General features: G+C 41.8%; 1 protein-coding gene across 1 annotated transcript in view; it reads right to left on the reverse strand.

The window, feature by feature from the left end:
• Positions 1–13,109, reverse strand: part of mindy4 (MINDY lysine 48 deubiquitinase 4) — a 280,604-nt gene that overhangs the window by 244,079 nt on the left and 23,416 nt on the right. The window contains exons 2-3 of the mRNA XM_072254193.1: positions 8,238–8,357; positions 4,167–4,399 (exon numbers count right to left, since the gene is read on the reverse strand). Coding sequence (XP_072110294.1) covers positions 4,167–4,399; positions 8,238–8,357 — 353 coding nt within the window. The remainder of the gene's footprint in view (positions 1–4,166; positions 4,400–8,237; positions 8,358–13,109) is intronic.

Consider the following 13,109-nt stretch of genomic DNA (forward strand, 5'->3'; position numbering starts at 1 on the left):
TATTAAACTGGATTCTGATTCATTAGCACCTCCCAGGTTTCAGGATCCTGAATGTCACCAAAGGGTGAAGAACAATCTGAGGAAAGGCAGTGAACAAACTGAGGTAATGATCAGTATCAACAATAATGGCATCAGTTAAAAGGATGTCCTGCAAGCAAATTCCAAGGAATGGGGGGGGGGGGGGGAGATAAAAGTGCAAGACGTCAGGAGGTAATTATTTCTAAAGTACTACTGATGGCATGCCAATGAGTACAAAAAGACAAAGAGACTGCAAATGAACGTATAGATCAGAGATGGTGCAGATTATTGGGCATTGACACTGGTATAGGGAAAAGTGGAACCAGGAAGACTATATTTTTGTAGAAAGATTTGTTAATGGCACCGAGGATGAGGGACTGCAGATGCTGGAACCTGGAGCAAGAAACGAGATGCGGGAGGAACTCAGGCAGCATCCGTGGAAGGAAACAGATAATCAATGTTTTATCTGGACAAGAAGCTAGAGGGGAGACAGCCAGCAGGAAAAGGTGAAAAGAAGGGGTGGAGCAAGAGCCAGCAAGCAATGGGTGAATCCAGGTAAGGAGAGGTGAAAGGTGAACGTAGGAGAGAGTGGAAATAGCGATAGAGGCTAGGAGGTAATGGATGGACGCAACAAGAGTTGTAGATGCAGAATATAGTGTTACAGTTACAGATAAAGTGGTGTGCAGGCAGACAATAACATGGGTTGATTATGAGGTCTTAATATTCTCAGGGTCTGTTCAATGGGCATTTAATAAATTACTCCATAGCAAGCTAATTCAGTAAGTTGAGAGGCATGAGATGTAGGGAAATTTGGCTGCATGGATTCAGAACTGGCTTGCCTATTGAAGGCAGAGGGTTGTAGATGTAGTGTATTCTGCCTGGGTTCGGTGACCAGTGGTGTTCCGCAGAGTTTTGTTCTGGAACTCCTGCTCTGATTTTTATAAATGAGGAAGCAGAAGGGTGGATTAGTAGTGGTAGTTAGACCACAGTTGGAACACAGTGTTCAGTTCTGGTCGGATCATTATAACAAGACCGTGGAGACTTTAGAAAGGGTGCAGAGGAAATTAACCAAGATGCTGCCTGATTCAAAAGCACACCTTATGAGGAAAGTTTGAGTGAGCTAGGGCTTTTCTCTTTTGAGCAAAGGAGGATGAGAGGTGCTTTGATAGAGGCGTACTAGATGATAAGAGTCATAGATTGAATAGATAGCTAGAGACATTTTCCAGGGCAGAAATGGCTAATAAGAGAGGATATAATTTTAAGGTGATTGGAGAAAAGTATAGGTGGGATGTCAGAGGCAAGTTTTCTTTTTACACAGACAGTGGTGGGTGCATAGGGACTTGAAAGAAACTCTTAGGTATATGGATGATAGAAAAATGAAGGGCTATGGTGGAGAGAATGTATAGATTGATCTTCAAGTAGGTTAAAAGGTCACCATAACATCATGGGCCGTGGGGCCTGTACTGTGCTGTACTGTTCTACACTGTATGTAATTGTTTTATAACAGCAGGTTAGAAGTTGCTCGAGCCTGGTGGTATATGCTTTTTGGCTTTTGTACCTGATGGAAATGGGGAAGAGAGCGGTGTGGTGGGATGGGTTAGTGCGTGGAGGTGTTGATCAGCCTGACTTGGGAAAAGTAACTGTTTTTGAGTCTGGTAGTCCTGGCATGGACGCTACATTGCTTTCTCCACGACGGGAGTGGGATATTGCTTTCTCCACGACGGGAGTGGGACAAACAGTCCATGAGCAGGGTGAGTGGGATCCTTCATGATGTTACTGGTCCTTTCTCGGTACCTTTCTGTATATGTTGGGTAGGTTAGTGCCAGTGATGCATTGGGCAGTTTTGACTACCTGTTGTACAGCTTTCCTATCCTCTACAATGCAGTTTCCGTGCCATGCAGTGATGCAGCTTGTTAGAATGCTCTCTATGAAGCATCTGTAGAATGCAAGTATTGTGGTACATAGTCCAGCTCTCTTCAGCCTCCTCAGAAAATAAAGGCATTGGTGAGCTTTCTTCATTGTATATGAAACCCCTTGTTACTGGGCATCCCTCACTAGCTCTTCACTAACAGCCACTGGACTCAGCAGTGAGAAAACCACCTTTCTCAGACTATGTACATCTAGAGTCGATACAACTTAGGTCCCACCAAACCTGCTAAGTTGGGATGTCGCGCCCACCTGACCCCCAACCTGTGTGAATACTGTGTAAACTTCTGTCCCCATGTCATCGCCCATCAGCAAGAAGTAACAGACCATACGCCACATACAATTATAAAGTACGTATATTTATGAATGCTAACTTAACCAAACTGTTAGTAAAGAAGAAAGGGAAAAAAGAAAAAGCAAAAGGGCCCATCATAATTAAAACAGTCAAATGTGCCCAGGTTGGAGCTCAAAACTTCCAAAAGCTGACGTGTCCAATGTACTCATGGCAGCTACTCCTATTCACCGATCACTGGTAGGATATCCCTTCATGGGCTCCGTCAAATTCCGCATTCAGAGTTGGATGGAATCCTACGGCCGGCTCTCTCAAGCTTCTTCTCTCTCCATCTCCCACTGAAAAGACCTCAACCCACCCACTGTCCGGCACAAAACCTCTCCATCAGCATTCTCTAGAAACTTCTCCCAATTTCAACATCCTGATTAGATGACACTACATTCCTAAGCATCAACATCACAACCCCTTAATTTTAAACAGTAACCCAAACACTACCAGCAGAACACACTGCTTCTACAGAAAACCATTAAATGAAATACCCAACATTAGCAGTAACATTTTAACCAGGGTGTTACACGTAGAATGTGTTCTAAGACCATGACAGATTGTGCGAGATGTGCACTTTTGAAGTTGGTAACCATCTCCTTTGTCCTACTGACATTGAGGAAGGTGTTATTTGCCTGGCACCAGGTCTCGAGCTCTTCCACCTTGTCTCTATGGGATGTCTCATGATTGTAGGCAAACTTGACAACGTGATTACTCAGGTGTTTGGCTTTGCAATTATTTGTGAGCAGAGTGTATAGCAATGGGCTTAGCACACAGTCCGGGGGGCGGGGACGGACTTGTGTTTAAGGTGATCGGGAAGAGCAGTTGTCTATCCCGACCACAACGGGTGATTGATAAGTTCGTGGCCTAAGGTAGAAGGAGTCAATTTTAGTAAACCTAGCACATTTATTTTTCAACATAGTCCCCTCCTACATTTACACACTTAGTCCAGCAATCATGGAGCATACGGATCCCTTCTTTGTAGAAGTCGGCGTCTTGGACCTCCAGAAAATGGCCCACAGCAGGGGTGATTGCTAAGTTCGTGGCCTAAGATAGAAGGAGATGAGTTATACAGCTCTCGTTATATGCACGTGCAGTTCAACTCTGAGTGATTATGCAGAAAGTCTGAAGTTAACAACTCATCTCCTTCTCACGAAGTGGCAGCATTCTGTCCTCATTGATACTATCACCAAAATTAGAGTTTTGCTTTGTCAAAAAGAAGAAAAACTAACTGGCAAAGCTAATGACTGGACCCAGTAAGGAATTACTGCAGTGAGGAGTTGGCCTTGGGCTTCAATTACAATGAGCAGAAATGAACTAAGGGCAAATTTTTCATGAAATTGTGGAGTTCAATGAACCAATAGCTTTTTTTGTTAAAGGAAAAAAATCCAGCTCCTGCAGCATTTTAGTGCACTTGAAATGATTCAACACCACCAACATGCAAAACCACTTACATTAGGAGTGATAAATACGAGAGGACATGGCTTTAGGGTGAAAGGGAAAGGTTTAGGGGGAACATTAGGGGGAACTTCTTCACTCAGAGAGTGGTGGGAGTGTGGAACAAGCTGCAATCTGATGTGGTAAATGCGGGCTCACTCTTAAGTTTTAAGAATAAATTGGATACATACATGGATGAGAGAGGTCTGGAGGGTTATGGGCTGGGTGCAGGTCAATGGGACTAGCGGAATAAAGTTTCGGCACAGACTAGAAGGGCCGAATGGCCTGTCTTCTGTGCTGTAGTGTTCTATGGTTCTAACATTAGAGTCAATCCTCATCACAGAATACTAGGAGGTTACGAAGGTAGGACTGGAAACAATAAGTAGACAACAACTGCACTTACAGCTGATAAAGAAACAGCCATACATCAGAACCATGTTCATAATACCTGCAAGACTCCATTTTATTCAGATCATGAAATGGTACGGTCCCCCCTTTGTCTTCATCAGAGACGTCGTAGATGTTAACCAAGGTACTGTCAAAGCGGACAGCTGTGGCTCGCTGGCTTACTATAGCTGGCGTTCGAAAATTGTCCCGTGCTAAATTCTTTGTATTTTCAGAAGAATCCAAGAAGTACTTGGTGATTATTTCAAGCATTGTCTTTAGAGGCACCACTTGAGCCTGCAAATTATTTTAAAAACATACAATGATCAGCAAATGGCTAATGCTAGAGTGTTAAGAATTATTAGGCCATTGTTATAATGTCTTAAAGATGACTTAAAATTGCAGATAACACAATAACTGGCAAAGTTTGGGTAGCAAGGAAGGTTATAAAAGCATTTAGCAGGATATAGATCAGTTGGAAAATGTGGACAGAAAAACAGTAAATGATACTTAATCCAGACAATTCTGAGTGTAGGTTGAACGTAAAAGGAAAGTAATGGCAGGACCCTTTGAAGCATTAATATACAGAGAGAACTCTCATCTCCTCCACCCATTGGGCAGAAAATACAAAAGCCTGCATGTACCACCAGGCTCAAGAACAGCTTCTACCCCACTGTTATAAAACTGGGTATAGCTCAATATGTTGGACTCTTGACCTCATAATTCACCTCGTCCTGATCTTGCATCTTTCTTCTTCTTTTTAAATCTTTTTATTAATTATTATTGAAAATCAACAACAGAAAAAAATGCATCAAAATTATCAAGATAACATATCCATATGTAGAGTAAAAGTTAAACTACCAACCAGGCTGAACAGTATATCAATAATAATCAAAAAACAAAGTATTAAAGCTTTTTTTATGGGAAAAAAGGGAAGAAAGAAAAAAAACCCTTACTAACTAAAACAGAGAATACCCCTAATAACTAAAAAAGGGGGAAAAAACCATTTGGAGCACAAACCCGGAGCTATGCACCATACAAGCTTCCATTAAAAAAGACATCAAACCACCAACCAAATCCATATAACCAAGCATCAGAAAAGGACCATCTGTATTAACTCAAGTCAAATGGTAATAACGAGCAAAAGAACCCCACCCTTTCTCAAAGTCAAATTTAGGATCAAAAGTTTGACTTCTAATTTTTTCCAAACTAAGACATAACATCACCTGAGAGAACCATTGTATCAAAGTGGGAGCAGAGACATCTTTCCATTTTAATAAAATAGCCCATCTAGCCAATAATGTGACGAATGAGAACACTAAGGCTGTCTACAAGAAAGATCAGAGCCGTCTCTATTTCCTGAGGAGACTGAGGTCCTTTAACATCTGCCGGACGATGCTGAGGATGTTCTACGAGTCTGTGGTGGCCAGTGCTATCATGTTTACTGTTGTGTGCTGGGGCAGCAGGCTGAGGGTGGCAGACACCAACAGAATCAACAAACTCATTCGTAAGGCCAGTAACGAAAACCAATTTCTCCCAGGATTAATAAAGTATGACTATGACTAAATGCAATTATGTATTGGTCAGATATAGAAATACCGTGAATATGTTGAGGAATTATACCAAACAAAACTGTCAATTTAACCTTCACTTAGTGATCCTACCTTTTCTCTTTGGAGGAATAAAGAAATTTTTTCCTTTATGGACTTGTTTCAAGAAGGTCGATTGATGTCCTTTGAGAAATTAGTAACTAAATACTCTTATACTCACATTTTTTGCAATATCTTCAGGTCAGACATTTCTTACAAGAATATTTAAGTTATTTTCCATATATACAAGACTCTGACCTGTTAGACATTATTTTAAAAATGAACCCTTTAGTGAAAGGTTTTATTGGGAAAATTTATAATTTACTATTACAACAGGATAATTATCCTTTAGCAAGATTGGGAAAGAGAGCTGAAAATGACCTTGATAACAGAGGATTGGTTGAGAATTTTGAAGCTGGTTAACTCTTCTTCGATTTGTGCCAGTCATTCTCTAATTCAATTTAAAATTGTACATCGTTATTATTTGACGAAGGAGAGATTGTCTAAAATATTTCCTAATGTAAATAGTTAGTGTGATAGATGCAAAACTGAGATAGCTACATTGACACATATGTTTTGGTCGTGTTCTGTATTGAAACAATTTTGGAAATCTATTTTTTCTACAATCTCTAAAGCTTTAAAAATCAATTTACAACCTGATCTTGCATCTTAATATTTACCTGCACAGTAACTTGTTTGTAGCTGTAACACTTTAGTCTGCATTGTTATTGTTTTACCTTGCTCTGTCTCAATGCACTGTGTAATGATTTGATCTGTATGGATAATACGCAAAACCAGCTTTTCACTGTATCTTGGTGCATGTGACAATAATAAACCAATTCCAATTTCAAACCCATAACTCTCTGAAAGTGACAATACAGGTACACATGCCTTTATTGAATGGGGAGGTTGAGTATAGAAGTCAGGTGGTTATGTTGCAGCTTTGTGAAATTTTGGCCTGGCAGTTCCAGTGATCCCATTATAAGAAGATAGCTTCGTATAGGAGGCAGAAGGTTGCCTGGATTAGAGTATTAGCTATAAGAAGTGGTTGGACAAACTTGGATCGTTTCCTCTGGAACGTCAGAAGCTGAGGAAAGACTTGATAAGAGTACACTCAGTGGCCACTGTTAGGTACCTCCTGTACCTTATAAAGTGGCCACTGAGTGTATGTTTGTGGTCTTCAGCTGCTGTAGCCCATCCACTTCAAGGTTTGACTTGTGCGTTCAGAAATGCTCTCTATGCACCACTGTTGTAATGTGTGATTAATTGAGTTACTATCACCTTCTTGTCAACTTGAAACTGTCTGGCCATTCTCCTCTGACCTCTCTCATTAACAAAATATTTTCACCCACACAACCGCCGCTCAGTGGATATTTTTTGCACCATTCTCTGGGAACCCGAGACTGATGGATGTGAAAATCTCAGGAGATTAGCAGTTTGAGATATTCAAACCACCCACATGGCACTTAGATCACATTTTTGCCCCATTCTGGAGTTTGGTCTGAACAACAACTGAACTCCTTGACCATCTCTGCTTGCTTTATGCATTGAGTTGCTGCCACATAATTGACTGATTAGATATTTGAATTAACAAGTGTGCAGGCGTACCTAATAGTGGCCATTGAGTGTATATAAAATTATGAGAGCAAATAATCAAAAATCTTTCTCCCTGTGCCCCCCACCCAGCAGAAATGTCAAATACTGGTGGGCATAGGTTTATGGGGAGAGTCGTAAATCTTAAAAGAGATTTAAGGAGGACATCTTTTCTGTTATATACAGAGTGGTAAGTGCCTGAAATGTGCTGCCAGAGATGGTGGTAGAAACATATGATAGCAATGCTCAAGAGACACATTGATGGACACACGAATAAGCAGCGAATTGGGGATAGAGACCATGTGCAGGCAGATCCACAATTTAAATTAGCATTATGGTCGGCACAGGGACAAAGGCCTGTTCCTGTTCTGTACGATCAGACAATCAAGAATACATACCTAGAAAATTGGCAAAAAAACATCCACTGAAGAGATAAGGACTTAATAGTACAAAAAAAATCACATGGCATCTATTAGCTGAAACGCCTGGTCATAAGGTGGTAAAGGCAGACTGAATATTAATTTTTAAGAGAATCAGATTAATACTTGAGGAGAAGCAGATGTAAAGGGGAATAAGTGTAGAAAAATAGGACAGTTTTTTTCCCCAAGTGTCTGCCATGGGCACATGGCATGAGGATCTGCCTGCCATGTGGCAAGGTTCTACATTATTTACCCACCCCAAAGAATTTATCAAGATCCTCATGAACACAAGCTGCTTACTCTGGCTTTAAATGGTATAACAACAGGAACCACAGCTGGGGGAGGGTGGGGGACAACAGCCTCCTCACACATTCAGCAAAAGTGAGCATACTCCAGTTGATGGCTAAAATAGTCTGGCAAGGAAAACTGCCACACAGTAACGTATTGCCAAGGTGAGGGTATGAATTAAACAACTGGCTTTGACATTCATTCAAGTTCCCATCATTCAGTCAATGAAGTGCAATTCTCATTCACCTTGTTCTGTTTGTATAGGGAATCGAGGTGCAGTACTCTCTTGAGCTCATTTCGCGTGTTAATGCTGCCCTCTGAGCGTGGAAGCTCCTGGTCCATGGCAGAGATCGTCTTCTTTAAACCCTGGGGAGGTGGAAGATTTATTGTGATTCAGCAGTTGAAGCACCTCTTCTTACCTGTCATGCTGCATCTCAGTTGTACAATTATTAATGACATGCATCATCAAGGGACCAGACAAACCTTTCATTTGCAAACTTTGAGACTCTCATTACCTTGCATGTTATAGTTGATATGGCAACTATACTCGATACAAAACCCAATGGTTCAAATTTCAAACTCCAGACTCTTATCTCTGTTGGTACATGTAGTGCCACACCTCTGAAGCCATTGTTTTTATTACATTCATTCTTAAGATCTAGGTATCGAACAGTACCCTTGAGAAAGTGGTGATGAGTTGCCTTCTTTAATCATTCAGAGGGTGCAGAGGAGATTTACCAGGATGCTGCCTGGATTAGGGATCCTGTCTTATGAAGAAAAGCTGAGCAAGCTAGGGATTTCTTTTTGGAGTGAAGGAGGATGAGAGCTGACTTGATAAAGGTATATAAGAAGCATAGATAGAATGGACAGCTGGAAATATTTTTCCAGGGTGATAACAGCTAATATGAAGGAACATAATTTTAAGGTGATTATAAGAATGTTTGGTTGGAGTGGGGGGAGGGGGAGAGATGTCAGATAGGTTTTTATGCAGAGAGTGGTGGGTGTGCGGAATGCACTTCTGGGCATGATGGTAGAGGTAGATACATTAGAGACATTCAAGATTCTATTAGATAGGCACATGAATGAAAGAAAATGGACGGTATGTGGGAGAGAAGTATTAGATTGGTCTTAGAGTAGGTTAAAATGTAGGGACATGATGGGCCGAAGGCCCTTTATATGGCTGTACTATTCTATGTTCTACGTTAATTTTGCCTTCTGAGGTGATACTGGTGGGAGGGAATTCCAGCATTTAGAACCAGTAGGAATAAAAGATCAACAATATACTTCCAAGTCACATAGACGTGCACCTTGGCAGGAAACCAATAGGAGGTATTGTCCCCATGCTTGCTACCTTTATCAGATCTTTATGAAGAAGTCCGCAGATTTGAAAGTGCTGCTGAAGAAACCTAGGCAAGTAAATGTAGTGCATATTTCTGATTCTGTACAGACTGGACACCAGTAGCGGAGGGAACAAACCAAGGTTGGTGAATGCTACTAATCAAGCAGGATGCTTTGTCCTGGATGGTGCTTGAGAATTGCTGGTGCTGCCCAGATCAAAGCAAGTGAGCAGTTGCACACTCCTGATTTGTCATCATCCCAGTGAAAGGTCTCATCCTGAAACGTTTAATGTTTATTCAATTCCATAGATGCCAGCTGACCCTGAGTTCCTCCAGCAATTTGTGTGTTTTATATTCTGGATTTCCAGCATCTGCAGAATCTCATGTTTAACAGATTTTGTTGTCCACTCAGTTGATTAACAGGCTTGAGGGGTCAATTGGCCTACTTCTGCTTCTTAAAGAAATATGCAAATTTGTCAAACACAATTAGGCTGGCTCTCCTAGATCCTCTTTTGATTTTTTGAATGAGCTGTTATTACCTCCTCAGCCAAGAAAGCTCACCAACATCTCTACTTCCTCAGGAGGCTAAAGAAATTTGGTATGTCCCTACAAACCTTACCAATATTTATCAGTAATCGTCATAGAGTCACAGAAAACTACAACACGTAAGCAGGCTCTTCTGCCCATCTATTACCCCTACCATCCACATACCTATCCAAACATCAACGGGACACATGAAAACGCTAGCTTCTTCTCCATGAATTCCATCTACACTTCTCATTGCCTCAGTAAAGCAGAAGACTCCACGTAACCCAGATATTCTTTTTCTCTTCCTCCCTCACCTCTGCAACAATGTGCTGTGTGATGAATTGAGGCAGTTGCCATGGGTTTGTTCCGGGCTTCGTGTCAATGGGCTTGAGGTTCACAAGAATGATTCAGGGAATGAACAGGTTAACCTGAGGAGTGTTTGGCAGCTTTGGGCCTGTACTCACTGGAATTTAGAGGAATGTGGGGAGATCTCACTGAAACCTACCGAATGTTCAAAGGACTACATAGGGTGGATGTGGAGAGGATGTTTCCTATGGTGGAAGTTTCCAGAACTAGAGGGCCCACTTCAAAATTGAGAGACGACCTTTTAGAACGGAGGTAAGGAGGAACTTCTTTAGCCAGAGAGTGGTGAATCTGTGGAATACTCTGCCACAGACTGTGGTGCAGGCCAAGTCCATGGGTATACTTAAGGCAGACGTTGATAGTTTCCTGAACGGTCAAAGCATCAAAGGATATGGCAAGTAGACAGGTGTATGGAGTTGAGTGAGATCTGGGATCAGCTATGATAGAATGGCACAGAAGACTCAATAGGCTGAATGGCCTAATTCTGCTCCTACGTGTTATGAACTTATCGACTCAGGTCAGAAGTGTCATGAAATACTCACCACTCGCCTGGATGAGTGCAGCTCCATCGACACTCAAGAAGCTCAACACCATCCAGTATAAAGCAGCCCACTTGATTGGTACCACTTCCACAAGTATCCAAACCCACCAGCATCGACAAAGAGTTGCAGCAGTGTGTACTATCTATAAGATACACTGCAACAACGCACCAAACTTCTTAAGGCAGCACCTACCAGACCTGCAACCACTACTATTTAGAAGGATGACAACAGCAGATACCTGGGAACACCACCACTTGGAAATTACCCTCCATCCTGACTTGGAAACATATCGCCATTCCTTCATTGTTACTGGGTCAAAATCATCGAATTTCCCTCCCTAACAGCACTGTGGGTGTATAAGGGCTAAGAGTGTTGTAAAAGCGCGCCTGAAGGCTTTGTGTGTCAATGCAAGGAGCATTCGTAACAAGGTGAATGAACTGAAAGTGCAGATTGTTATTAATGATTATGATATAGTTGGGATCACAGAGACATGGCTCCAGGGTGACCAAGGATGGGAGCTCAACATTCAGGGATATTCAATATTCAGGAGGGATAGACATGGAAGAAAAGGAGGTGGGGTGGCGTTGCTGGTTAGAGAGGAGATTAACGCAATAGAAAGGAAGGACATAAGCCGGGAAGATGTGGAATCGATATGGGTAGAGCTGCGTAACACTAAGGGGCAGAAAACGCCGGTGGCAGCTGTGTACAGGCCACCTAACAGTAGTAGTGAGGTTGGGGATGGTATTAACAGGAAATTAGAAATGTGTGCAATAAAGGAACAGCAGTTATAATGGGTGACTTCAATCTACATGTAGATTGGGTGAACCAAATTGGTAAAGGTGCTGAGGAAGAGGATTTCTTGGAATGTATGCGGGATGGTTTTTTGAACCAACATGTCAAGGAACCAACTAGACAGCAGGCAATTCTAGACTGGGTATTGAGCAATGAGGAAGGGTTAATTAGCAATCTTGTCGTGAGAGGCCCCTTGGGTAAGAGTGACCATAATATGGTGGAATTCTTCATTAAGATGGAGAGTGACATATTTAATTCAGAAACAAAGGTTCTGAACTTAAGGGTAACTTTGAAGGTATGAGACGTGAAGTAGCTAAGATAGACTGGCAAATGACACTTAAAGGGTTGACGGTGGATATGCAGTGGCAAGCATTTAAAGATTGCATGGATGAACTACAACAATTGTTCATCCCAGTTTTGCAAAAGAATAAATCAAGGAAGATAGTGCACCCGTGGCTGACAAGGGAAATTAGGGATAGTATCAATTCCAAAGAAGAAGCATACAAATTAGCCAGAAAAAGTGGCTCACCTGAGGACTGGGAGAAATTCAGAGTTCAGCAGAGGAGGACAAAGGGCTTAATTAGGCAGGGGAAAAAAGATTATGAGCGAAAACTGGCAGGGAACATAAAAACTGACTGTAAAAGCTTTTATAGATATGTGAAAAGAAAAAGATTGGTTAAGACAAATGTAGGTCCCCTACAGACAGAAACAAGTGAATTGATTATGGGGAGCAAGGACATGGCAGACCAATTGAATAATTACTTTGGTTCTGTCTTCACTAAGGAGGACATAAATAATCTTCCGGAAATAGTAGGGGACAGATGGTCCGGTGAGATGGAGGAACTGAGCGAAATACATGTTAGTAGGGAAGTGGTGTTAGGTAAATTGAAGGGATTAAAGGCAGATAAATTCCCAGGGCCAGATGGTCTGCATCCCAGAGTGCTTAAGGAAGTAGCCCAAGAAATAGTGGATGCATTAGTGATAATTTTTCAAAACTCTTTAGATTCTGTACTAGTTCCTGAGGATTGGAGGGTGGCTAATGTAACTCCACTTCTTAAAAAAGGAGGGAGAGAGAAACCAGGGAATTATAGACCGGTTAGCCTAACATCGGTGGTGGGGAAACTGCTAGAGTCAGTTATCAAAGATGTGATAACAGCACATTTGGAAAGCGGTGAAATCATCGGACAAAGTCAGCATGGATTTGTGAAAGGCAAATCATGTCTGACGAATCTCATAGAAGTTTTTGAGGATGTAACTAGTAGAGTGGATAGGGGAGAACCAGTGGATGTGGTATATTTGGATTTTCAAAAGGCTTTTGACAAGGTCCCACACAGGAGATTAGTGTGCAAACTTAAAGCACACGGTACTGGGGGTAAGGTATTGATGTGGATAGAGAATTGGTTGGCAGACAGGAAGCAAAGAGTGGGAATAAACGGGACCTTTTCAGAATGGCAGGCAGTGACTAGTGGGGTACCGCAAGGCTCAGTGCTGGGACCCCAGTTGTCTACAATATATATTAATGACTTGGATGAGGGAATTAAATGCAGCATCTCCAA

Source organism: Mobula birostris, chromosome 3 (assembly GCF_030028105.1).
Source record: "Mobula birostris isolate sMobBir1 chromosome 3, sMobBir1.hap1, whole genome shotgun sequence".
In the NCBI taxonomy this organism is placed as follows: domain Eukaryota; kingdom Metazoa; phylum Chordata; class Chondrichthyes; order Myliobatiformes; family Myliobatidae; genus Mobula; species Mobula birostris.